At 52.7% G+C, this 26,595-nt stretch overlaps 2 protein-coding genes across 4 annotated transcripts; one reads left to right on the plus strand and one right to left on the minus strand.

Annotated features, from left to right (window-relative positions):
* Positions 1–161: 161 nt before the first annotated feature.
* Positions 162–10,990, minus strand: LOC136333448 (interferon alpha-inducible protein 27-like protein 2). Of its 3 annotated transcripts, none has more exons than XM_066272603.1 (7): positions 10,859–10,990; positions 7,601–7,693; positions 7,046–7,164; positions 6,498–6,617; positions 2,996–3,025; positions 1,626–1,787; positions 162–1,107 (listed from the first exon to the last, which is right to left on the minus strand). In XM_066272603.1, the coding sequence occupies exons 1-7, from the start codon at positions 10,960–10,962 to the stop codon at positions 881–883; spliced, it is 855 nt and encodes a 284-aa protein (XP_066128700.1). In that variant the 5' UTR covers positions 10,963–10,990; the 3' UTR covers positions 162–880. The 3 variants fall into 3 exon arrangements, with proteins under 3 accessions (XP_066128700.1, XP_066128699.1, XP_066128702.1); XM_066272602.1 differs by having other exon boundaries at positions 7,046–7,173; XM_066272605.1 differs by lacking the exon at positions 7,601–7,693.
* Positions 10,991–11,081: 91 nt separating this feature from the next.
* DDX24 (DEAD-box helicase 24) lies at positions 11,082–26,450 on the plus strand. The gene is made up of 9 exons (XM_066272601.1): positions 11,082–11,181; positions 12,402–13,121; positions 16,293–16,829; positions 17,845–17,998; positions 18,281–18,796; positions 21,443–21,518; positions 22,534–22,722; positions 23,890–24,019; positions 25,462–26,450. The coding sequence occupies exons 2-9, from the start codon at positions 12,407–12,409 to the stop codon at positions 25,731–25,733; spliced, it is 2,589 nt and encodes an 862-aa protein (XP_066128698.1). The 5' UTR covers positions 11,082–11,181; positions 12,402–12,406; the 3' UTR covers positions 25,734–26,450.
* Positions 26,451–26,595: the final 145 nt, after the last annotated feature.

The raw sequence follows: 26,595 nt of genomic DNA on the forward strand, positions 1-26,595 counted from the left end.
CAGTATACAATTCTTAATAACTCATCTGTATATTGTCAGTGTGCTCACCACCCCAGGTCGAGTCTCCCTCAAGAATTTTAAAAACATGCAATGCCTGACTTTAGTCAGGGGCACTGACCTCTTTCCCTAAAACTGTCAAATTAAAAAAATGACAACAGCCATCCAGTGTGAATGTGAAGTGTTTGTTTTTTATTGACTGATTTTTAAAGAGAGAGAAAGAGAGAGACATCGATTTGTTGTTCCACCTATTTATGCATTAATTGGTTGATTCTTGTATGTGCCGTGACCGGGAATCGAACCTGCAACCTTGGTGTATGGGGATCATACTATAACCAGTTGCGTTACATGACCAGGGCCTGTCTGGTGTAAATGAATCAGAATTTTACCTATTTTTTCTTTTCTTTTCTTTCTTTGTCAAATCTGCAAAAAATATGTTTTTGGTATGCCGCAGAATTTACTAATTAGTTTATATGAGCCATGAGATGAAAATGACTGAAAATTGCTGTTCTAGAGTCACGATACAGCCAGACCCTGAGTCCTGGGTGGGGGGGAGGGGTCAATAATGCCTGAGGGTAAAAGGGTCCGGTAGCTGAGGGTCAATGGCACAAACAGTGACCCCCAGAACCAAGCCATCCTATCACACTGGCCATGGTTGAGACTGAAGACACTTGGTCCAAGTCCCTGTCTGCAGAGCAGCAAACTGAGACCCGAAGGGGAGACACAGCATTCTCAGGGTTACGGTGAGTGATGGGACAGGAAGGAGACCCGGCCTCTAGTCACGGAGGACGTCGGTGCTCTGTCCTGCGGAGCTCCGGCCGGCTCGCCCTGCTGCCCACAAGAACGTAGTGCAGATACCAGGGAAGGTCACTGCATCTCGTCTTTATTCCCCATCCTTCTCTGAGCCATTGTGGGAGGCAGGGGGCTTGCATTTGGGGGGACTGCCACCCTGAGTGTCACCTCCAACAGGGGGATCCCTCTCTGCTTCAGTACCGCGTCCAGCTAGAGGAGAGGAATGATGTGGCTTTTTTAAAGACCCCAGCCAGGCCCCCAGAGATGATCCGGTCATACCCAGGAGGATGTTGGATGACGTGGAGAGTCCAGCTGCCCCTGGGGGAGAAGAGAAGAGAGGGTGAGAGCACAGGGGACAGGCAGCCTGGCGCTCCTGCCAAGGGCATGGGGGTCAGAGATCCCAGGGGCCCCAACATCCCATTCTGCTCCCTCCTCAACTTCCTAAAACCCCAGGACTTCTGCTGTGGGGAGAGGCTACCAGGAGAGGAGACACGGGCTCTGGAGGTGAGTCCCCCCGTGACAGACAGGGCAGACCCTCTGAGAAATGGCAGGCAGCTCGCCTTCCACAGGACAAGGCTGGGGCCCACAGAGGAAAGGGGACCTGCCCAGGTTTGGTAGGGTTGGCTGGGAATGCAGACCCACTGTACCCCTGGGTCCATCCCCCCACCCCAACCAAAAGAGGAGACAGCAAAGGAGAGACCATGGTCCAGGGACACTGAGGACAATGAGCTGGAGGGAGAGGACGGGCCCTGCCCTCAGCCTTAGCCCCTGGCTGAATCCTGTCCTGGCCCCGTTCTGCCCTCCCCCCCCCCCCTCCTCCGGCTCAGGACACTTACCCACAGACTGCAGAGTGGCCACCAGGCTACCGGCGGCAACCCCGCCCCCATTGGCAACAGCGGCGGCTGACATCATCTTGGCGGCTACGGAGGAGGCGGCGATTCCTGCCCCGGTGAAGCCCATGGCGCCCAGCACTGCGGGCACAGCGCCCACGGCCACCACTGCAGGGAGGAGGCGTCTGAGGTGGGCCCCATGGGACAGACTCCCCAGGTCTCCCTGACATCTTCCTGGGGGGTGACCCGGGGGTCTGCTGTGCCCCTAGGAGAGTCACAGGGCAGGGACAGGGACCCAACACAAAGGCAGCTGACATGTGGACATAAGCGAGCGCACAGGCTCCCAGGGGAACTGCATCCAGGTCTGTTGGGGCCTCTGTTTTGCTGACACCTGGGGGCAGGGGGCGCTCAGCCCTCCTGGGCCTCAGTGACCCTTCTGGAAAATAAGTTAAAATGAGCGATGGTCTTCAATGTCCCCCTTTGGCAGGGAAAACAGTATCACTCCCCCAAGCATAGGGTCGACAGGAGATAACACCAGAGCTGCTCTTTGGAAGAGGTGATGAGTGTGGGGGCTCCTCCCTCTGCGCTCAAGGTCCCCAGCAGCGTATGGGAGTCCCCACCCCACGTGTGCAGGGGTCTTCCCTCCTCTCCCACCCTCCAGAGCAGCGCACTCAGAGCATTCTTCAGTGACGAAATGTTCTCTACCTGCTCCGTCCAATACTGGAGCCAGTATTGAGCATCGAGATGCGGTTAGTATGACAGAAATGTTTTTCTTTAATTCTGCTCACTGTATTAGAGCATGCTGCTCTAGAGCACAGCTGGAAACATCTGGGCTCACTGGAAGAGCCACTAGGTGATCGCAAAGCAGTTGCAGGGACCAGACACAGCTCAGCTTACACATTCGTGACAGTCCCCTGGAGGACAGCCTGGCCCTGCTTTCTGGGGAGGGGCCATGGGCTCCAACAGGTCTGACAGCTCACCCAGGGTCACAGGCTCACCCGTGGGAGAAGCCGAGCTTGGACCTGGGTATGGCTCCAACAGATCTGATGGCTCACCCAGGATCACAGGCTCACCCGTGGGAGAAGCCGAGCTTGGACCTGGGCATGGCTCCAACAGGTCTGACGGCTCACCCAGGGTCACAGGCTCACCCGTGGGAGAAGCCGAGCTTGGACCTGGGGTGCTGGTAATGGCTTCGCTTTGTTCGGTTCCTGAGCTCTAAGGTTCACTCAGGTACTCCGCCTCTGTCCCCTGCCCGCCCCACCCTTACACACCATGTCTTGTGGCTCGGGGAATCCTGGGCTTAGACAAGGGGGCTGCTCCCAGATGCCCAGGGCCGGGGGCAAGTGGGGTCCTGAACCCCTTCCAGAAAGACTCACCTCCTCCAGTCACGCCCATAGCAACTATTTCTGGAAACAAAGAGAACGGTGTGAGTGGCCCCACGGGCTCTCCACTGCGATTCCCCCCTGCTGCCCACAGTGGGCGGTGTGCTCTGGAGCTGGGAGCAGAGGCCAGAGCAGCTTGCCTGTGCTCCCGCTGAAGTTGGAGTCACTGAGCATGCAGAGGGGGATGGGTGTCCACAGCTCTGTGACACTCCACACAGAGAAGGGCGCCCCCTGCTGTTTGAAGCCAATACATTTGGTATCATTTAAAAAAAAGAAAACAAAAAGAAAAAGCAAGACAAGCATGCAGTGGGATACATCACACTGTTCCCTCCCTCTTCCGGGAAGGCTATTCCCAGCCCAGGCCGTGGGCTGCGGCGAAAGCCTTCCACCCTCCAGGGCTCAGCCTACTTGTCACCTTCTGCAGGAAGCACCCCCAGCCCTCCCCCCCCACGTCACCCTGCCTCCCCTGTGGCTGGAGCCCCTTGTAGCACCGGGCAGAGAATACCTGGACCGCAGTGGATTACTTAGAGGTCCTGGAGCCGGAGGGGACATCTGACAGGGACAGGGACTGCAGTGTTTGGGCAGCTGGGACCAGGAGTTCCGGCGATTTTGGGACCTGGGGGGCATGAGCTCAGCCAGCTCCCCACGAGGGAGTCCTGCTCCCAGCCAAAGCAGAGAAGGTGCCAACTCGGCCTCTGGCCTCCGGGGCACCCCGGCCTTCCCTGAAGGTTGTAGCTCCTGGCTCATGGTCACCTCTCCCTCCACTCCTGACCTGCCTTGATGATTTCAATTCCAGCGTAGATGAGATTTCCAACAAACTGGGCTTCCAGTTCTCAATTCCAATAATCTTGGTCTCTATACCCCACACAGTCATGCCCTGGTACCATGCTGCCCACTATGGTAACCACTAGCCACATGTGGCTATTTAAATCTTAATCAATTAAAATTACATTATAAATTAAAAACTCAGTTCCTCATCTTCAGTGCTCAAATGGCACATGTGGCAAGTGGCCACCATACTGGATGGCACAGAGAACGTAGAGATTATTGCAGAAGGTTGTGTTGGACAGTGCTGCCCTAGACCTTGTTATTAACAGAGACCGCCCCCTCACGATTATCAACATCCGACTGTTGGTGGGATATAGAATGATGCAGCAGCTATTGAAAACCGTACGGAGGTTCCTCAAACAATTCAAACAGAATGCTGTATGTTCCAGCAGTCCCACTTTTGGGTATGTGCCCAAGGAACCAAAGGAGGTCTTAAAGAGAGACCTGCATCCCATGTTCATAGAAGAATATTCACAACAACCAAGAGGCGTAAGCAATCCCAGTGTCCACAGAAGAATGAATGAGTCAACAAAATGTGGTATTTGCATGCAATGAAATATCCTTCAGCCTTAAAAAGGAAAGAAATTCTGACGTATGGGAAAACCCTGGATGTTATAATAAGTGAAATAAGTCAACCACAAAAAGACAAATACTGTATGATTCGCTATGGATGAATAAAAGAGATTCTATGAACCTCATGGTCTGATCATGAATTCCTAACTGGGCAGGTCATGGTGGGTAGTCAGACCCCAGGCTTAGAACTTCTTTAGCAAAAGGTTTTAAGCCAGTCCTATCCTTTCTTCTGGCGCATCTAGGTTAACACACCTTTGACAAATACCAGAAGTAATACCCCTGGGAGGGGATATTAACCCTCAAGAGAGCACATAATCTTTTTTTTTTTTTTTTTTTTTTTAAATTTATTCATTTTAGAGAGGAGAGGGAGAGACAGAGAAAGAGAGAGACAGAGAGAGAGAGAGGAGAGACAGAGAGAGAGAAGGGGGGAGGAGCTGGAAGCATCAACTCCCATATGTGCCTTGACCAGGCAAGCCCAGGGTTTCGAACCGGCGACCTAAGCATTTCCAGGTCGACGCTTTATCCACTGCGCCACCACAGGTCAGGCCATGAGAGCACATAATCTTAACTGTCCTGTAATCCAGGCCCCACCCGGCTTTCTCCAATCTTCCTTCTGTTCCCTCTTTAAATCCAAATGCACAAAAGAAGCTGCAAGACTGTTAACCCCAAGAACATCTGAGATCTTGCTTCCTGGCATATGTTGTCAGTTTGGCTCAAGTAAATTCTTATAAAAAAATCTCTACAGGTATGAACACTTCTTACACCAACACCACTCACACAATATCCCTAGCGTAATCAGATTCATAGGGACAGAAAGCGTGGTGGCCAGGGGCCGGGGGGTGGGGGGGGAGGGGGGCAGGCGGTTAGTGTTCGATGCGGACAGAGTTTCGGTTTGCAGAGATGAAGTGCTCTGAAGACTGGTCACACGACAACGGAAGTCCACTTAACACTGTGGAACTGTACACTTAAAAATGGTTATGTTGGCAATATTTTTTACGTGATGTATATTTTGCCACTGTTAAAAAGAACAGCAACACAGAGTGGGCCTTTTGCTGCCCTGTGCCTGGGCTGGCCCACCCTCGAGGTGAGACTGCTCTGGAAGAGTGCGCCCTGGGAGCAAGTTATTGACAGGCCCTGGTGCGCCAGGGGAGGGCCGATGGCAGAAACGAAACTACCCAGGCCTCGCGTGCTGTGGGGCCAACAGGCAGGGCACTGGCAGCAGACTTTAACCAGCAAAGAGCCAGGCCTGAGCCTGTGCCCACTGCTGGCCAGGAGCCTGAGCAGCAGACCTTTGTAAACAGCATAAGGCCAATGACAAAATCCTACCCCTGCACTTAGAAGCAAACTGATTAAGGCCCAGAGAGGGCATGTGAATGGCTCGGGGTCACTCAGCAAGTCAGTCGCAGAGCCAGGACCGGAAGTATGGTCTCTCTGACTCTAGAGCAGGGGTCCCCAAACTTTTTACACAGGGGGCCAGTTCACTGTCCCTCAGACCATTGGAGGGCCAGACTATAAAAAAAACTATGAACAAATCCCTATGCACACTGCACATATCTTATTTTAAAGTAAAAAAACAAAACAGGAACAAATACAATATTTAAAGTAAAGGACGAGTAAATTTAAATCAATAAACTGACCAGTATTTCAATGGGAACTACGGGCCTGCTTTTGGCTAATGAGATGGTCAATGTCCGGTTCCATATTTGTCACTGCTAGATGTAACAAGTGATGTGACGTGCTTCTGGAGCCGTGAGGTGTGCATCCCACGTCACTAGAAGTAGTACTGTATGTGAGCGATGCCATGCTTTGCGTCTCTCACTGACTACCAATGAAAAAGGTACCCCTTCCAGAAGTGCGGCGGGGGCTGGATAAATGGCCTCGGGGGCCGCATGTGGCCCGCAGGCCGTAGTTTGGGGACCCCTGCTCTAGAGCATTGTTTATTTCATTGCCACATACACTGTGCCCCTTTCCTGGCAGTGGGGCTGTAGCAGAGATCCCGTCAGGGATGCACACCTTAGTGCTGAGAACTTAGAAGGCTGCGCTGAGCAGTGAGGGTGGGTGAGGGCTGGCGGGTTGGTGCCCAGGGACCACTTACTTGCAGCGTGGTAGTATTTCTTTCTTTTGTCTTTGGGCTGGTCTGTGGAGGGCGGGTCTGTGGAGTCCGAGCCAGGTCCGTCAGAACCAGCGGAGGATGGCTGAAAGGGTTCTTCCTCCTCTGGAAAAGAAGCAGAGGAAGAGCACCTGGTGGGTAGGCAGCTGTGGGACCAAAGGCCGCCGCCCCAGGCCCCTGCGGAGGGCATGAGGCCCCGAGGCCCCCGCACAGTAGCACAGTACTGCCCTCCATTTCCGGAAGCTGCTGGGAACTCTGACATGGGGAGGGGACCTCAGTGGCAGCTCACAGAGGTGACGGGAGTGCTTGGGGATGAACTCAAGGAAAAGACAAGAGGGAGACCTGGCCTCCAGTTGAGAGCTGGAAGGTCCCTCCCTTCACAGAGGGGCAGGCTGAGGTCCCGGAGAGAAGAGACTTATTCAGATACAATATACCTTTGTTAGCTCCAGGCCAGAACCCAGACCCCCTCCACTCTGGCCATGCACCCCAAGCTCTGGGCCACTTTACCCTCCAGCCTCCCTGAGGACACTCACCATCAGACTGAGACTCCTGCAGGAAGGCATCAGCAGCTAAGCCTTCACCATTTTCTATGGCTTTATCTGACATCTTGGTTGTAGTGTGGGAACACCAGACACACAGCCTACGGTCACCACTATCTTTGCTAGAAACAGAGTGTGAAAACCAAAGTGCTGGGATGGACTCGGGGGGAAGGGGGTGCATGTGGGTACCTCTGTTGCCCGAGCCCTGCCCTCTGTTCTGTAGCAGTCCGTGGGCCACTTCCAGCATGTACCCCAAATATGCACAGACCCCAGCTATTTAAGTTAATGACTTTGCTTGGCTTCCTGATCTCCAGGGTTCTGTCCCCTAACCACTACCCCTACCCAGCCTAGGTCTTAGGACTTGAGAGTAACCTGCGTTAGAACAAGACCAGTTGCTCCAAGTCTCAGGGTGAATGTGGACTCAAACCCCTTCCCAGAACACTTATTTCTGATCACAGAGACAATAGCCCTGGATGGCAGCAAAAAGGATGCCGTGTGTGGAGTCCTGTTGCTCCCCCCCCCTTCCCCACTTCCCAGGCCCCTGCCTACCTGAGAAGTAACTGCCTGGGAAGGCAGAGCTGTGTCAGAAATCCTGGGTGTTGTGAGGCTGCTGAGGACTCCAGCAGGTTAGATACTTCTTTCCTGGATGATGTGCAAATCCAAAAGTCAAATGAATCATGAATGAGTCATTCTCATTCTAGGCTTAGAGCCAGGCAGACCTCACTTTTGCCTTGCTAATGCAAAGATGGGGTGAGTGTGGGCTGGTCCTCAAGATAATATAATTCTAACACATCCCAATGCCCCATACATGATACTCATGATACTCAGCTTCTCTAATCCCCTCATGGTGGCTGCCTGGATGTAACAGGGCAAAGCTTAAGTCAGACACAATGTCCATATTAATAAAGGCATATTTAGAAGCCTCATTTGCAGGGAGGAGCCGATATTATCAATTTGCTAATCTTCCATTGGTTGGGGATTCTGGTGGATGGTCCCAGACTCCTCTGCTAGTTGCCTTGACTGTTGTCAAACACAGGACATGCTGCTACCATGATCTGCATGAACCAAATCACTCTATTTCAAGGGCAATCTGCCATCCCACCCAGGCAATGCACTGGTTGCTCTTGTTTGTTTGCTTTTTAAAGATTTTATTTATTGATTTTAGAGACAGAAAGAGAAAGAGAGAGAAAGAGAAGTGGGGAGGAGCAGGAAGCATCAACTGGTAGTTACTTCTTGTATGTGTCTTGACTGGGCAAGTCCAGGTTTCGAACCAGTGATCTCAGCACTGTATGTCAACGCTTTATCTATTGTGCCACCACAGGGCAGACAGGGGCTGCTCTTTTGTGTATCTAATCTGCTGCATCTACTGAAGGGTCAGTTACTAGAGCTCTACTGGAGCTAGGACATCAGCTTCCTGATTGCCAGGCGGTGTCAGTGCCTTATGAGCCAAGATGTGGAAAACAGGGCTGCCTGGGTTCTTGCAGGTAGACCCAAATGTCTTTCCACATATCCTGATACCACATGGGTCACTTACCCCTTTGTTTCCCATTATCCAAGCCATTGGGTTAATTCCTTTAGAACAATGTTTTTCAACCAGTGTGCCGTGAGACATGGTCAGGTGTGCCGTGGGGAAATTAATTTAAACATGGGTTCCCAAACTACGGCCCACGTGCCAGATACGACCCGCGGAGGTTATTTATCCTGCCCGCTGTCTCCATCCGAACATAAACATTCCCCTCACAATCCCTCCAGCTATCAGCGACAGGAAGAGTGGAGGCACAGGGAACGCTCACTGACCAATCACCTTCTAGGATTCATCCCGACCACTAGTGATGAACTAATAGTAGGCTACCTCTCATCCACACCCAGGAAGGTCCCCGCTTGGGCTGCCGTGCACTTGTCATTGTATGGCTGCAGCGAGTAGTTAAAGCTGCCACTCCTCCCCATGGTCCCGATTTCTAATCCTGGTCAGAACTGGAGGTAAATGTTGCCACCACTAGATGAAGCCTCAGCCTCAGCTGGTTATATCTATCCTGATGGTGTATATAGATATTTGACCTTTTTCTTTTTAAAAGAGGCCCCGCAGAGGGTGATATACAATGCATCATAATGCATCACAATGTTATCTATATTGTATATGGCCTCCTGAAGGATCATCTTCTTAAAGAGCTCAAATCTCTATATACACTATTAAAACAGACAGAACCAAGGCCCCTGCACCCAGCTGACCATGGGATTTGAACCCACAACCTCAGGGAGAACTCTAGTATTTATCAGAATCCTTACCTAGAAAGCAAACTTCTCAATCTGACAGTAGAGATGCTCTGAGGACTTACGATGTTACACAAGTACCCAACATTTTCTAAAATTGATTTTGTTCAGTCTCTATATAGAGAGAGTATTTGCCAAATTGATTTGAACCCACAACCTTGATGAAAGCTCCAGTATCTATTAGCGGGACTGTACATATGAGGGGATACACAGGACTGTATATATGAGGGGTTACATGGGACTGTATATATGAGGTTACATGGGACTGTATATGAGGGGATGTTACGTGGGACTGTATATGAGGGGATGTTACGTGGGACTGTATATGAGGAGATGTTACGTGGGACTGTATATGAGGGGATGTTACGAGGGACTGTATTTATAAGAGGATGTTATGTGGGACTATATATATGAGGGATGTTACCTGGGACTGTATATATGAGGGATATTACATGGGACTGTATATATGAGGGGGTTATCCTTTTTTATTTAACTTTTTTTTTTTAATAAATGTAATTTATTTAAACTTTAAATAAATTCTAACAGTTAGAATGTCATTTTGTGTCATTTGGGTAGGTGGTGTGCTCCAGGATTTTGTAAATGTAAAAAATGTGTCGTGGGCCCTGGCCGGTTGGCTCAGTGGTAGAGCGTTGGCCTGGCGTGCAGAAGTCCCGGGTTCGATTCCCGGCCAGGGCACATAGGAGAAGCGCCCATTTGCTTCTCCACCCCTCCCCCTCTCCTTCCTCTCTGTCTCTCTCTTCCCCTCCCTCAGCCAAGGCTCCATTGGAGCAAAGATGGCCCGGGCGCTGAGGATGGCTCCTTGGCCTCTGCCCCAGGCGCTGGAGTGGCTCTGGTCGCAACAGAGCGACACCCCGAGGGGCAGAGCATCGCCCCTTGGTGGGCAGAGCGTCGCCCCTGGTGGGCGTGCCAGGTGGGTCCTGGTCGGGCGCATGCGGGAGTCTGTCTGACTGTCTCTCCCCATTTCCAGCTTCAGAAAAATACAAGAAAAACAACAAAAAACTAAAAAAACAAAAAAACAAAACAAAACAAAACAAAAATGTGCTGTGGATCAAAAAAGGTTGAAAATCACTGCTTTAGAACAGGCTAACTATCAGTGCAAAACGTTAACAGCCAGAGCTCACTTTCCAAGGTATGTAACTGGCCCAGGGGAGACAGGAAACGTTGTCCTGTCTTGGAAGGACATGCAGCCCTTCCTCCTCACTCCGTCTTTAGGGACAGCTCCAGTCACCACTTGAACACAGGGTCTATGCCACTCAGACTCTTGGGGACATGCTGGCAAGCTTCCCCAATGAATGAGTGCTGTCCCAAAGTGGCTCCAAGTACTTAGGGAGGCTCACTGGACCCAAGCTTGGTGATTTCCCCGTTGTCCTTTAGGACTTCCCAAGGTCACCAGATAGTAATATGGGAAAGGTTCCCCAGACTATAAAGCCGATTTCTCTCTGCGTATAACAAAAGGACCAGTTTATCTTGGAGGTTATAAATGCATAGACAGCAACTGCCCAGAAGGCAACCAACCTCGCGTTCCCGAGCGTGAGTAGCGGGGGTAGAGCTCTTTCGGAGAGGGCACAGCGACCTCCGCCTACTTCCAATAAAAGTGAGATCACCGCCCTAGAAGCCATGCCTAAATTCCCTTTTAGGATCTTCACTCCGCGCTGCAGACGAATCAGGCTGCGATGTCTAGAATGGAGGCGGGACTTCCTGTGCGGAGGGCTAGCGTGCGTGAGTGTAAGCTCCGCCCCGGAACTGCGGTCTGCGCTGCAGCGGAGGGAGAGCCGTGGCGTCTTCCGAGGCTGTGGGTCCGCTGGCGTTCGAGCGAGCGGATGCGGCTCCTCTACACGGTGCGTGCGGGAGCTGGAGAGGAGCTGGGGGCGGGCTGCCCGGCGCCCATCGCGGGCCTCTCCAGGTCACTGGGTTGTCGGGTACCGAGGGGGCGGCCGCCGGCCCAGCCAGGCAGCCTGCCGAACCCGCGACGGGGCCCCGACCGTGGGCGTCAAGGTTCGGCGACCTCGGCTTCGTGCGCCGGTTCTTGCGTGGGGCGAGGCGCGATCGCCGGTCAGCAGGCCGAGCGCCGCGAGGAGGGGCCCCGCTCGCTCTGCGGGCCGCAGCCGCCGCCCCCACGTGCGTGCGCATCGCCCACGCCTCTCGCGGTTGCACTCGGGCTCCTGGCGAGCGCTCGGTGGGCCAGCCTTCCTGCGTGCGGCCTGGTCCACCTCGTGGGGCGCCATGTCAGCTGTTTTTGACGTGCGTCACCTTTTTGTATTCATCTGGGGATTCAATGAAACAAATAGACACACGGCCCCCATTTCACAGACGAGGAAACTGAGGCTCGCGGAGGTCACCTGTGTGTCCACAGACTCACAGCTGGCGAGAGGGGTGGTCCGGCTTGGTCTTTTCTAAAGGATGCTGTTTTTCTCAGCCTTGCTGAAAAGGAAAGACATGGATCAAGTTCTACTCAAACTACTGGTGCTAGTTGGTTTTTAAATCACTGGACATGTAATGAAAAAGCTGGATGCTTTTAAGCCATTTGGCCGAGGCCAGGATGGTGGAACAGGCATTTGTTTGCTCTCTTGAGTTGAGCCCTTTGAATAAAGCTGGCCCCCTTAACCCCCACCCCCATCCCCAGATTCTCATTCAGCCTTCGAAATGGCTTAGGTATGGCAGACCTGATCCTCCGTGCTCTGTGTGAAACACGTTGTGACGTAGGCATCATCAGGTCCTTCCTCCCTTTAAGAAGGTGAGAACACTGAGGTTCAGAGAGTTTCAGGCAGGGCTCTCTCAAAGGGCACACAAGCACCAGGTGTTGGATCTGGACTCCAGAGCCGACCTAGCTCGTGTGTCTGCTCAGTCTTCCTCCAGTTGAAGCCAAGCTGCGTGCTTTGTGGGTGCACTTCTTCCCTCCTCTGATCTCCTTTAGCTGAGGGCATCCGTGTTCGAGCCATTTTTGTGTCCTCACATCTCTGCAAGGCCTTATAGCCTGTAGGCTGCTTAGAACACATTTGTGCCCTCAGGGTCCTGTGCTGCTCTGTTGCCAACCTAATGGCACCTTTCTCTTTTTCAGCAACCATGAAGTTGAAGGAGACAAAATCGAGGCCAAAGTCACGAAGCTATCGCAGATTTCAGATGAAGGGAATCAAAGTTGTGGGGAAATGGAAGCAGGTGAAGATTGACCCAAACGTGTTTGCAGACGGACAGATGGATGACCTGGTATGCTTTGAGGAACTGACAGATTACCAGTTGGTCTCGCCTGCCAAGAACCCCTCCAGTCTCTTCTCGAAGGAGCAGCCCAAGAAGAGAAAGGTCCAGGCTGTTTCAGAAGGAGAAGGGGATGGAGAGGGTAGCTCCTCAAAGAAAAAGAAGAAGTTGAACAAGAGTCAAGATGTGGAAACTGAAGGAGCCAGCGCCCAGAAAGAGTCTGAGGTCAAAGATGCTGAGCCAGAGGCCCCGGGAGATGGCACAGTTTGTCCTGATCCAGAAGTCGGGGAGACGGCTTCAGGAAGCCCAGCCCTGACTGTTCCAAAAAAGAAGAAAAAGAAAGGGAAAAAAAAGTCGGAGCCTTCTCAGGGTACCGCTCCAAAGGCGCCCAAGAAGGCGAAGACATGGATGCCGGAAGTGGGTGACCAGAAGGCAGATGTATCAGCTTGGAAGGATCTGTTTGTACCCAAGCCCGTGCTCCGTGCACTCAGCTTCCTCGGCTTCTCTGCACCCACACCAATCCAAGCTCTGACCTTGGCGCCTGCCATCCGTGACAGACTGGACATCCTTGGGGCTGCTGAGACAGGTAAGGGCACCCTTATCTGGCCAGGGCAAGATGGCTTCTAGATTGAGCCTGCGGCTGCTAACAGGCTGGGTGACCACGAGGGAGCGGGATGCTGGGAACATAACCACAAAAGCCATGATAAGGAAAGTGTTTAGAAGTCAGCCAGCTCTGGGTTGAAATGTGCCAATTTCTAATTGGCACCGTTGGGAAGTCATTTTACCTCCCAGCAGGATAGGCCCCTTTATAAAATGGTGGTAACAGCAGCACCCATTTCTTTTGCTGTGTGGATTAAATGTAAATGCTACTGTAAGCCAAAATTTACGCAGTCATTTTAAGTCATCTGCAAGTGCTAGTTTTTGCCTGTTTTTGAGTCTTTTCTAAATGATTCAGAGAGTTAAAGTAGGGCTAAAATCAGCCCTCTGGAGAGGTAGGTCTTCATTAGTATAAAAAAGTATCTAATTCTCAAGTTGTCCAAAGATAAAATGGGCTGCTTATGATTTGGTGAGCTTATTGTCGTTGGGAGGATTTGAGTGTGGTAGGTAAGCATTAGGTGAATTTTGCAGGCAGATTTAGGCATGAGGTGATTGTTGGACTAGTTATTGTTTAAAGTTCCCTTATTCCTCAGGCCATCTCAGACACAGGTTGACTCTCCTCAGGTGACTTGGGGGGGCGGAGAGCTTGCAGTCACATATATGTACATATGATATATATGTATGTGTATGATGCATATACTATATGAATAATGTGAGCCACATACGTAATTTTAAATTTCTCAGGAGCAGTGTTAAAAAGGTAAAAAAGAAGAGATGAAATTAATTTTAATGATATATATTAACCAATTATATAAAAAAAATTTACATCCTTTTTTATACTGTTTTTAACATCTGGTGTATATTTTGAACTTGCAGCACATCTCAGTTTAGAGTAGCCACATTTTAAGTGCTCAATGGCTGTATACTATATACTGTATATTGTATGGCACAGACTAAACCACCTAGACAGTACATTCTGGAAGAGCGGTCAAGAAACTTGGATGAGGCCCTGCATAAGAGTCACATAGATGGAAGAGCAGGGAAACCCCAAGAAAGGGGAATAAGGACAATAATACGGAGTGACTTAGGACATTTACTTCGCATCTGAAATGCATCATGCCGTGTTAGGTTCTTACAGCCACCCTGAGGTCAGTCCGTTATTCCCAGCTCACTGATGAGGAAGCTGGGCATCACAGAGGATAGATGGTGTCCCTAAACCTGCACAGCTGGAAGTGGTAGTGCCTGGCCTGGATTCTAGCCTGGGTCTTTGTCCTGGTCAGCATGCGGCTGCGCTGCTTTGTTCTGTGCGAAGGCCTGGAAGTGAGTTTCTGGAAGGCAGAGAAGCAAGGCTGTTGTGAGCCACTGCGGCCAAAGCCTGATATTTGGGTTTATACCATAGTTTCCATTAGGCCATCCGAAAGGGACGTCATGAGTCTGAAGGTCCAAGATTCAGAAAGACTTGGTGTGGACTAACTGCTGCCGGTGTAGATGATAACTGTACCCACGCCTGCACAAGATGCTTTGGGCCCCTTTGTAATCTCCTTCCCAGCCTCCCTCCCTTGCATCCCCAGGCCTCTGATACTTCAGTTTTCCGAATTTGGGCTTTTGGTTTTATACTTTATATGTGTCAGAAACCCTAGAGTACAGTTTTATAATTTGTGCTTTAAAAGGTAAATTATTTTTAAGAGAAATAAAAGAAAAAGACATCTTTTCTGTTTACCTGTCGTTTCTGGCACTCTTCTTGTCCACCCAGATTTTCTTCTGCATGGAAAACTGCCTTTGTTATTTTGTATAGTTCAGGTCTACTGATACATTATTGCAACTTTTGTATGTCTGAACAAAGTCTTTATTTTGCATTTGTTTGGAAAGAGATTTTTGCTGAATCTCCAGTTCTAGATTGTCAGTTACTTTTTAGGTCTTGGAATACAGATACTGTTACACTGTCTTCTAGCTTTCATTGTTTCCGATAATGAAAAGCACTGTTTTTCTTACCTGAAGTTTTGTGGGTCTGTGTTTACTCTCCTTTTCTCTCCTAGTTCTTGCTTATAAGCACCTCGCTTCCTTGTGGGATTTTTTTTTTCTTTTTTGTATTTTTCTGAAGCTGGAAACGGGGAGAGACAGTCAGACAGACTCCCGCATGTGCCCGACCGGGATCCACCCAGCACGCCCACCAGGGGCGACGTCTGCCCACCAGGGGGCGATGCTCTGCCCCTCCGGTGCGTCGCTCTGCTGCGACCAGAGCCACTCTAGCGCCTGGGGCAGAGGCCAAGGAGCCATCCCCAGCGCCCGGGCCATCTTTGCTCCAATGGAGCCTTGGCTGAGGGAGGGGAAGAGAGAGACAGAGAGGAAGGAGGGGGGCGGGTGGAGAAGCAAATGGGTGCTTCTCCTATGTGCCCTGGCCGGGAATCGAACCCGGGTCCCCCACACACCAGGCTGACGCTCTACCGCTGAGCCAACTGGCCAGGGCCTTTTTTTTTTTTTTTAATATGGAGAGCTGCTCACTTTCCTCTGAAAATTATTTGTGAGAATTCTTTGAGGCTTATGATAAAGGTTTCTTCTTCCAGAGATCACTTAAATTTGCTTCTGCTTTAGTCTTTATAATTTTGGAACTACTTTAAATTGTCAGCTTGAGGTATTTTGTTTTGCTTGTTTTGACTGCCCAGATGATATGGATTTGGACCCCATGTACATTCGAAGGCCAGATTGGAAATGTTCAAGCATAGACAAAAGTATGCTAGTTTAAATTTTCTCAAAAAGTAAAAATTTTTTTTCTTTTACTTCTTCCCTACCAAAAAAAGGTCCTGGCAAAGTGCTATACAGATGTCCATTTCTTACCATCTCCCCCATCCCCCAAGTGGTGTTCCTCTGCAGCAGCAACAAGACACACAGCAACGTGCCCATCTCGTGGGGGTTCCATTGCTTGGACAGTTGTGTGTGGTTCACCATTGGGGACCTCGGTTTCGGCGCCAGTTTGCCAGATTATCCCCAGGCTCCTAGTTATAGGTGCAGTGCTGGAAGGGGGCCTGTGCAGGGTGGAGGGCTTCGGGGTGGTCAGGTGGCACTTTGCTATTTCAGGGGTACCTATTCTGTGTAAAAGAAAGGACCCCAGACACAAGTATGTGCAGCTGTTGATTCACACCCTTTCTGCTTTCCTTCTAAGGAAGTGGGAAAACGCTGGCCTTTGCTATCCCAATGATTCACTCAGTGCTGCAGTGGCAGGTGGACACGCAGCCCGCCCCCGCTCCACGGAACACAGCAGGGGCTCCTGGTGAGACTGGAGCAGAGACGGGGTCCCCACACGAGGCTGGCGCTGAGTCTGGAGCTTTGTCTGATGAGAGAGGCATCGAGGGCGGAGCACTGCCCTGTGAGCCTGGAAGGATGGCTGGGGCACCGGCCAGCAAGGCGAGAGCCAGGGCCGGAGCTGCCGAGTCAGACCGGGAGCTGCCCTTCCGTGATGACGATGCTGGGGAGGGACCTTCTTCCCTGACCAGGGAGAAGCCCGTCCGCAAACAGGATGAAGACAAAGAGGAAACGCTGGATGCAGAGCAGACCGGAAAGCTGAAGCAAGAGCTGGGTGGCAAAACTGGCACCTGTCAGTCCCACCCAAAGCGTCCTCTACTCGGACTGGTTCTGACTCCCACTCGAGAGCTAGCTATCCAGGTCAAACAGCACATTGACGCTGTGGCCAGGTTTACAGGTGAGCTTTAGCTCCACTTAATAAGTATTTCCCGAGAGGATCCTAGGTGCTGGGCTGGCAGAGTGACCGAGCTGCGGCTGCCACCCTCTGGGGAAACGTTTCTCATCCGCCAGAGGGTTAAGGCCTACAGAAAACTGAGTGATAACTTTCTCAGTTGTCCTAAGAATGACACACAGCTAATGCCATTCTAGATGCTCAGGAACTTAATTTATTGGTACAACAGACACATAGGGCAGTGTTTGGCAATGCGCTTGTTACGTATTATCTGTGGCGGCCTTCCGCCAAGGCCGAGTGGGGTAGGGTTTAGTAGTTGTGAGAGACCTCTTACTCACAAAGCCAACAATTTTTGCTGTTGACCCTTTAGGAATCACTTGGCTGGCCTCTGCCTAGGGGGTTAGAACTTAATTCTCATGGAGTTCCTTTTGGGAAGGCGGGCACAGTGGGAATTTGAATTGTATAATAAGAGCAGCAGTTAGTTGCCAAGCTCTTACGGTGTGCCAGGTACTTTGTTAAGCCCTTTGCCTGCGTGATTGTATGATTCTGTGTATTTCTTTCACACCGAACACCGTGAGAATTCTTCCACAAGTGAGGAGGGAAGAATACAGGCATTGGAGGAGATACGAGTTCATTCCAGGTGCGGGGAATGGCAGGGCTTTCAGAGGAGGCGTGTCACAGCTACAGGTGACATTAGTCCCAGCGTTGTGGCGCACCACTGCTCGGTTTTTTGGAGCTTTGGGTGTAAGTATGACCTGGGTTCAGATGGATTCCTTGTGTTGCGGTTGGAGAGGAGAAAGTAGAAAGAAACGTGGTTGGGGAAGTAGGCAAGACCCAGACCACGGACTCGGTAAGACCTCTAGAGGGGCACCAACAGGCGGGCCGAGGCAGCCCTTTCCGCCCCTGGAGAGGGAAGTGCGCGGGTGACTGACCGCCTCTGCTGATCTGGAGGTGCCTGTGTCAGCTGTAGGGGACGGGCGGCTAGGTCCAGTAACAGTGGCCTTCTGTTTGTGTACCGTAGGAATTAAAACTGCCATCTTAGTTGGTGGGATGTCCACGGAGAAACAGCAGAGGATGCTGAGCCGCCAGCCGGAGATTGTGGTCGCCACCCCGGGCCGCCTGTGGGAGCTGGTTAAGGAAAAGCACCCTCATTTGAGCAGCCTTCGGGAGCTCAGGTGAGCGACGGTAGCTCCCCTTCCCCGCCCATGCCCCGCTCTGAACTGGGCCCAGGATGACATGGTAGTGTGTACAGTGTCTCCCCCGGTCACAGAGTGCCACGCTGTGGTACCAGTCAGATCTCAGCCTTTAGAAAACCAAGCATGCATGATGGAGGTTAGTTGAGGCCCTTGGTGGTGGGGGGGGGGGGGTGTTTTAAGGGTTGATGTATTAGTAGAGTGTTCTAGATGTTCCTCTTACCTGCTGTTAACCAGCTTACGTGGGTCTGTCTGGATCCACAGGTGCCTGGTGATTGACGAGGCTGACCGCATGATTGAGAAAGGCCACTTCGCTGAGCTCTCACAGCTGCTGGAGATGCTCAGTGACTCCCAGTACAACCCAGACAGACAGACGCTTGTCTTTTCTGCCACGCTGACCCTGGTACATCAAGCCCCTGCTCGAATCCTTCACAAGAAACACACCCAGAAAATTGACAAAACTGCCAAACTGAACAACCTCGTGCACAAGATTGGCATGAAGGGCAAGGCCAAGGTCATTGACCTCACCAGAGACGAGGCCACAGTGGAGACTCTGACGGAAAGCAAGGTCCACTGTGAGAACGAGGAGAAGGACTTGTATCTGTACTACTTCCTGATGCAGCACCCGGGCCGCACCCTCGTGTTTGCCAACAGCATCTCCTGCATTAAACGCCTCTCCGGGCTCCTCAAGGTCTTAGACATCATGCCGCTGACCCTGCACGCCTGCATGCACCAGAAGCAGCGGCTCAGAAACTTGGAGCAGTTCGCCCGTCTGGAAGAGTAAGTCAGGCCTGTCCCTAGTGCCCGGCCTGTGGCCATCGGGTCAATGTTGTCAGGACGGTGGGGAGACGGTAGAAAGCTACCTTCCGTCACGGGGCCTTATCAGTAGGAGGTTTCCTTTTTTTGCATGGCATGAGGTAGGCTCATCCTCATCTAGTGCATTTAGTTGCTGGTAATACCCAATAGAAACTTCCTTAGTAGTGAGAATTGATACAGTAATGCTTACCATTATTGAACACTTCATGGATGAAGTACTATGCTGGTTTTTACATAGACTACTACATTCATTCGTGTCTAACATTCTTGAGCTCAGCAGAGCAGATTGATGACTAAGAGCACAGACTGGAGCCAGCCTGCCTGAAGTCAAACCCTGGCTGCTCCACTTCTAGTGGGTCAGATTACTTCTGTTTCAGTTTTTATTTTTGTGTTTTTTTTTTTGTTTGGTTGGGGTTTTTTTTTTCTGCAAGGGAGAGAAAGAAGCATCAACTCATAGTTGTGGCACCTTAGTTGTTCATTAATTGCTTCTCATACGTGCCTTGACCAGGGGGCTCCTGCTGAGCTAGTAACCCCTTGTTCAAACCAGCAACCTTGGGCTCAAGCCAGCGACCTTTGGCTTCAAGCCAGCGACCTTTGGGCTCAAGCCAGCGATCATGGGATCATGTCTCTGATCCCATGCTCAAGCCAGCACCCCTGCGCTCAAGCCAGCAACCTCGGGATTTCGAATCTGGGACCTCAGTGTCCCAGGTCAGCGCTCAGGCCACTGCACCGCCACCAGCCAGGCTCAGTGCTCTCGTAATAAAATAATAGGCGCTGCCCAGAGGGCTGTTACAGAGATAAAGTGAATACACGCATGTAACAATGCCTGGCATGCATGTACTTGTTAAATGTTAGTGTTAACACCATTTCTTATCGTTATTCTAGTATTTTTAGGTGAAAGAAGTAAGGTCTGGAAAAGCTAATCAGTTTGTCCAAGGTTTCTCAGCCTGGCAGAGCTGGGCCTCAGACAGGCCCGTCAGGCATCAGCTCGCGCTGTGCCCTCCGTGCCGCGCCCTCTCGTCCATCTGCTCCAGAGCCTGGCCGAGGCTCAGGCCGCAGGGTGCAGCTCGTCGAGATGAGGCCTGGCAAGTTTACGCTCACTCTGAATAGGCATTTGCCCACTGTGTTTTTTGTCAGGTTATAGGATGATTAGTTTCTAGAGCAAGTGCCTGTTTTACCTCTCCTTGAATGTTGATAGGTAGGGCATGGTTTACTGGATGTGTGGTTGGCAAACTGGCCCGTGGGCCAGATCAGCTCACTGCCTGTTTTTATAAATAAAGTTTTATTGGAACACAGCAGGCCCGTTCCTCTACTGTCTGTGGCTGCTTTTGCACTTATTACAGCAGAGCTGAGTAGTTTCAACAGAAACTATCACCCACGCCAAAGATCATTTCTTTCTGGCCTTTCATAGAAAAGATTTGCTGACCTTGACTTAGGGCAGTGGTTTAATGTTTCACAAATGTGGTTTGCATTGTACTCCCCTTCTTGCCTCACAGATACAGGGAGTTTGGACCTTGAAGGGTCCAGAATCTTAAGTTTTGATGCCACACCTCAAGTGCTTTTGACTTTCCTTGAACGAGAGGTACATTTAGAGACATGACCCCACACATATTATCACATGCTTGCTATGAGCACTGTTCTAGGGGCTGGGAGGAGCACAGCGAGTAAGGCGCAGTCTCACAGTCCACTTCCAGTGCAGGGAGCTAGTAAACGGGAAGTAATACTGTGTGTATACTAAGTGCTCAACAGAAAGGCTGGAAGGGAGCTGTGCAGACTGCGTGGCCAGCGAAGCTTCTCTGGCAAGGAGAAATGGGAGCAGAGAATGGAAGAAAGAAAGGAAATGTAAATATCTGAGGAAGACTTTTTAAGACCAAAGGTATAGCAAGTGCAAAGGCTTGGAGGCAGGGTGCGTTCAGCATGTTGGAGGAGGAGAGAAGACATCTCTGTGACTGGAGGGAAAGTGAGGGTGACAGGAGACGCGGCCACCCACCTGGAATAGGTGTGCCTTCACTTAACACATGTGTGGCGGGGGCTTTAGTATTTACTGCAGTGTGGCGTTTTGACAATGGCCGTGTGTGTACCTTGGGAAGTTAATCTCTCTGTATTTTTCTGAAGTGAGAAGCAAAGAGGCAGAGAGACTCCTGCATGCGCCAGACTGGGATTCACCCGGCATGCCCACCAGGGGGCAATGTTCTGCCCATCTGGAGCGTTGCTCTGCTGCAATCAGAGCCACTCTAGCGCCTGAGGCAGAGGCCACAGAGCCATCCCCAGCGCCCGGGCCAACTTTGCTCCAATGGAGCCTTGGCTGCAGGAGGGGAAGAGACAGAGAGGAAGGAGAGGGGGAGGGGTGGAGAAGCAGATGGGCGCTTCTCCTGTGTGCCCTGGCTAGGAATTGAACCAAGGACGTCCATATGTGGGGCCAACACTTTGCCACTGAGCCAGCCGGCCAGGGCCTCTTTGAGCCTCAATTTCTGAACCTGTAAAAGAGAGATGCATAGTATTATCTCATGGAGTGTAAGGGTTATAGTGTTTAGAGTACTCAGTGGATGGCAAAATTTGATTGGTGGTAGCTTTTAGGTATTATTAATGAGATTTCTTTCTTTACCACAGTTGTGTCCTCCTGGCAACAGACGTGGCAGCTCGGGGCCTGGATATTCCTCAAGTCCAGCACGTCATCCATTACCAGGTAGGGCAGCAGGACTGGTAGACCTCTCCCAGCATCAAATGGGGGAATTTGTTTTTAAAGATTCCTTATTTATTTACTTATTTTAGGGGGGGTAAGAAATATGAACTCATAGTTGCTTCACTTTAGTTGTTCGTTGCTTGAGTGTTGCTTATTGTTTAAGTCTTGACCGGGCAAGCTCAGGGTTTCAAGCCAGAGGCCTCAGCATCCCAGATCAATGCTCTATCCACTGTGCCACCACAGGTCAGGCAGGTGGGGGAATTTTTAAAGCAAAAGTGGGAGAAGGAGGAAGGAGAGCAAGGAGGAATTGTTGGTCCCGGGGTCTCATGCAGCGGAGAATACCACTGGCACCTGTGACTGACCAGCTGCTGCTGCTTTTGGAACTCTGAGTGAGATTTATGCAGAACCTCCTTGCATTCCTGATGTCAAAGGGCCCCTCTCTCTCTGACTTGTGCAGGCTACAGGGTCTTGGCAGGTTAGTCTTAGTTTCTTAGGGCTTGTAATACAAATAATCTTAAAAGTTTACATTTGTGAGGAATAAATAGGGTAATACATGCAGAGTGCTGAGAATGCCTGGCACCTTGTGATCACTCAGGAAATGTTAGTTACAATTGCTATCATCAGTTATCCGTCAGAGGTAATGAACTAGTGGAGTTTCTGGAGGGGGATGATGGTCAGAGCTGGGACTCGGGAAGCCGACCCTGGCAGCAGTGGGCGGGGTCAGGGAGAGTGGGGAGAACTAGAGACAATATAAGAAGTGACTGCTATGTTCCGCTTGAGTGGTCCTGAGGGCCTGGACCGGGGCAGGCGGCACGGGAGGGCGGGGCCTGCACAGTGAGCAGGCAGTAACCCTGGGGACGGTGACTGTGGGACTTGAGGAGAAGGGCTGGCTCAGCCCACAGTGCTGGGAGGTTCCTAGCTGCCTGGCTGAGAGAGGAGGAGCACTGGGTTGCTGGCCTTGAGGGGAGGAGCAGTTTGGTGCCGGCCACGCCTTGACCTTCCGTTCCTCCTCCGGCAGGTCCCTCGCACCTCCGAGATTTATGTCCACCGAAGTGGTCGAACTGCCCGTGCCGCCAGTGAAGGTCTCAGCCTGATGCTGATTGGGCCTGAGGACGTGATCAACTTTAAGAAGATTTACAAAACCCTCAAGAAAGATGAGGACATCCCGTTGTTCCCCGTGCAGACAAAGCACATGGATGCAGTCAAGGTGAGCAGCGGGAGGCCCAGCGCCGATGAGGGAGGGTCGAGCTGCTTCCTCGGCGTGGGAGTGGAACCCCTGGCAACCAAGTCATGGTCTGCCCGAGCTAAACAGGGAGACTCGTAAAGTGAAATGGGCGCTGCGCCTGGTACGAGGAAGCAAGGGTGAGTGGCCCAAAGAGGGCTTTTCTTCCTGAGGCCTTTCTGCCCTGTCTGCCTCTAAAGCGCCCGCACCTCCTCTGGACGGGGCCATGGGCACTGCTGCCTGGCGTCCCGGGGTGACTAGGAAAGCGAGGGCAGCGTGGCTTGCTGAGGCAGACACTCGAGCTTTGTCACGGTCCTGAAGCAGATGCCGATGACTCCTACCTTAGTGCAGCCAGAGGGCGCCCGGTAGCAGCGCAGGGCGCGTGCCCGTGGAGTCCCGGCCCGTGGGGCAGGCCGAGCCCACGCTGGAGCTCAGGCAGATGGAGTGCTGTGGGACTGGCGGGCACGTGGTCGAATTGGTAGGAGACGAGGTCTCCTCCACGCCTCCTGTGGGCAGAGATGAGGGCAGGTGAGGAGGAGATGGAATTCCAGGAAGTGAGGGCGCAGGAGCCTCCCCTGGCTCCAAAGGCCCGTGGGCAGCATGGTGGGAGACGGCGATGGGGGTGTCCGGAGGGTCCCGTGAGTGAGGGGGAGGCGCCCGCTGGCTTCCACGGCTCCTGTCCCTCGCGAGCAGGAGCTCGCCCTTGTGTTGGTGTGTCCTGTCACTGGTGTGCCGCCAGCGCCCACGGGAGGGGAGCTGAAGGGTCCACAGGCCCAGTGTGTTAGAGGGAGGGCCGCTCTCTGAGTGGGGCAGTGGGCAGCCTGTGGTGGAGGGCTGGGCCCGTCAGGGCTGGGGCTGTTTCGGGGTCTCAGCCCAGCCCCGGAAGCCGGCTGCGGTGCTGGGGAGCAGATGCCTTCGGACACCGTGGATTGGCAGTCCGGCCAGGGTGGGCTTCCAAGGGAGGCTGTCAGGTTGGCTTGGAAAGCCGCTCCGTGCTTCTGTGCACACTCACAGGTCATGATTACCCTCTGCCTTTCCATCAGGAACCACTGATCTCAAGGGCGTTTTTAAAAACCCAACTCAGATAGACCCACTGGGCTTCGCAGAGGCCCGAGCCCTTTGTCAGATGAGCCCTTCGTGTTCCTTTCCCAGGAGCGAATCCAGTTAGCCCGGCAGATAGAGAAGGCCGAGTATCGGAACTTCCAGGCTTGTCTGCACAACTCCTGGATGGAGCAGGCGGCCGCCGCGCTGGAGATCGAGCTGGACGAAGAGATGTACAAGGGTGAGTGGGCCGGGCGGGTCTGCCCTTCGGCTCTGTTCCTGTTGGAGCCTCCCCCTGCCGTGGTCCTGTCAGAACAGCAGGGCGCCGTTTCCTGCTCTGCGGCGGGCCCTCGTCTCAGAGGAGCCTGAAGCCCTCGGCCTCGGTTCCCTGTCTTGTTCGTCCGGAGCCTTCAGCCACACCCACGTGTGACGGACAGTGACTTCAGGAGCAGGCTCTGGCGGACGGCCGTGTTGGGGTGCTGGCTCATCCCCTAACTGGCTATGTCACCAGGTCAGGTGTCCTGATCCCTTGTGCCTAGGCTGTCCTCATTTATAAAAGTGCTTATCTCATGGGGTTGTTGGGAAGATGGCTTGGCTTAATGGATTTAAAGTGTCTGGAACAGTGACTGGCAAGTAGAAAGTATTTGATACATTTCAAGTAATTAATTACTGTCATTACTACCACGCCTGCCTTCCAAGGTAATGAAGCACTTTGGTCATCATCTCCCCTGCTCTTCTCGGTGGTCTTGTGGCATAAACATCAGGAATAACTATGTTTACATGTGGGAAAAGGGGCTCCCAGAAGGAAAGGGATTGTGCAGGAGACAGTCCTGCCATCCGGCATTGCCTGAACCCCTCCTCCAAACCTGGGCCGAAGGCGAAGGGTTCAGGGGTCAGTCTGTGTGGTCCCTGCTCCGGGAACGCTGTGGAGTCTCAGAAGTAGCGGAATCCCATCTGAACCTGACAACACTAGTGAGGTCCTGGGAGCTTTCAGCCCACAAGTGAGCGGCTCAGCTGGGATGTTGGCATCTTGGTGTCAAATCCAGCAGATTCATAGGCAGACATACTACCCTCTGCGCAGCGTGGGAGCCGGAAACCCCGCCCCTGGGCTTGGTGACAGCGCACTAGTCCTCCTGGCAGCGCGGTGTGGGGCTCCGGCGGACACGGGCCGCTCTGGCTCCCCTTCCTGAGCACAGGCTGGTGTGGAGCCCTTTGGCCGTGCTCACGCTGCAGGTGCAGTCACGGTGCTCGTGGGGGTGCGGGAGAGCTGGGCTGCATGCACAGTGGTTCCTGTCTCCTGAGGGGTTTTAGCTGTCCACTAGTCAGTCCCCAGGCTGCAGGTGGGTCGGACGTAGGAAGAAAACTGATACTTAAGTCCAGAGACTTGGGTTCTAGTCTCAGTCTGACAGCTAGCTCTGACCTTCGGCCAGGGACCTCTGAGTTTCCTGGACTATAAAATGAGGACAGTTCTTGTCGTGGAGGGTTTTTGTGAGAGGTAAAGGACCGGGAGGCCCTGAGCCTCCCTCCCAGCTGTGTTAGAGGTTAGTCAACACCAGTTTCTGTGGAGAGTTTTTGAGTCCCGCTTCTCTTAAGAGTTCCAAACATTTTTCGTCACAAGTATTATCCATCGGGGGAACGGTTTTCTAGTCTAGTCAATAAGTCTTTTCCATCTTGTGTTTCAAGGAGGTAGAGCCGACCAGCAAGAAGAGCGTCGGAGACAGAAGCAGATGAAGGTCCTTAAGAGGGAGCTGCGCCACTTACTGTCCCAGCCGCTGTTTAAAGACAACCTGAAAACCAAGTACCCGACCCAGTCCGGCGCGCCGCCCGTGTTCCTGGCCGCCCTGAGACGCGGCCAGTGCGCTCTGAGCTGCCTCCCACCGAGGAAGGAGCCGCAGCCAAGAGCAAAAGGGCAGCAGCCGCAGCAAGAGCCGCAGCCAAGTACGAGTGCCCCTTAACCGCGCCCCGAGCCGGGTCTGCCGCTGAGCACACTCCGTGCTCCGGTCCCGGGGTGGGGGGTGCCGGTCCCCTGACTCCGCTGGTCCCATGGGGGGCCTGCCAGTCCCTTCAGTCCAGTCCGCCGGGCCCTCACCCTGCTGGTCCCATGGGGGGCCTGCCAGTCCCTTCAGTCCAGTCCGCCGGGCCCTCACCCTGCTGGTCCCATGGGGGGCCTGCCAGTCCCTTCAGTCCAGTCCGCCGGGCCCTCACCCTGCTGGTCCCATGGGGGGTCTGCCAGTCCCTTCAGTCCAGTCCGCCGGGCCCTCACCCTGCTGGTCCCATGGGGGGCCTGCCAGTCCCTTCAGTCCAGTCCGCCGGGCCCTCACCCTGCTGGTCCCATGGGGGGCCTGCCAGTCCCTTCAGTCCAGTCCGCCGGGCCCTCACCCTGCTGGTCCCATGGGGGGCCTGCCAGTCCCTTCAGTCCAGTCTGCCGGGCCCTCACCCTGCCGGTCCCATGGGAGGTCTGCCAGGCCCCTGACTCCGTGAGTCCCCTCAGTCCGCTGTTCAGCCCATTGCAGAGCTCCCCCCTCGTCCACCGGCCCGCGTGGAGGGCCTCGTGCAGGTCTGTGCTGTTGTGGAGTAAGAGTTCTAGGCACAGCCTATGTATTTCTGTGTTTCCGTGTTTACAGGCTTGTATGTGCGCTTGATTTCCTTAATTAAAGACACGAGAACCAGTATGACGTGTCCTCTGTTTTTAGCCAGAATATGGGGGACATTGCCATAGTCCTAGCAGCTGGGTGCATGTGGGGGTGTCACACCCTCTGGGCTGTGAGGGAGCAGGCCAGATGGTTTTGCAGATCGCTGTATAGCCGTTGCTGCCAG

The sequence above is a fragment of the Saccopteryx bilineata genome, chromosome 4, assembly GCF_036850765.1.
Source record: "Saccopteryx bilineata isolate mSacBil1 chromosome 4, mSacBil1_pri_phased_curated, whole genome shotgun sequence".
In the NCBI taxonomy this organism is placed as follows: Eukaryota; Metazoa; Chordata; class Mammalia; order Chiroptera; family Emballonuridae; genus Saccopteryx; species Saccopteryx bilineata.

What these genes read in the sequence shown, in the direction of transcription:
- LOC136333448 (XM_066272602.1), bottom strand. Translation starts at nt 10,962, where the DNA reads ATGGCTTCTAGGGCGGTGATCTCACTTTTATTGGAAGTAGGCGGAGGT. An exon ending in GAAATACTACCACGCTGCAA is followed by an intron (nt 3,026 to 6,497) that starts GTAAGTGGTCCC and finishes CTTTGTTTCCAG; the next exon opens with AAATAGTTGCTATGGGCGTG. An exon ending in GGCCACTCTGCAGTCTGTGG is followed by an intron (nt 1,108 to 1,625) that starts GTAAGTGTCCTG and finishes CTTCTCCCCCAG; the next exon opens with GGGCAGCTGGACTCTCCACG.
- DDX24 (XM_066272601.1), top strand. Translation starts at nt 12,407, where the DNA reads ATGAAGTTGAAGGAGACAAAATCGAGGCCAAAGTCACGAAGCTATCGC. An exon ending in CCTTGGGGCTGCTGAGACAG is followed by an intron (nt 13,122 to 16,292) that starts GTAAGGGCACCC and finishes TTTCCTTCTAAG; the next exon opens with GAAGTGGGAAAACGCTGGCC. An exon ending in GGACGAAGAGATGTACAAGG is followed by an intron (nt 24,020 to 25,461) that starts GTGAGTGGGCCG and finishes TTGTGTTTCAAG; the next exon opens with GAGGTAGAGCCGACCAGCAA.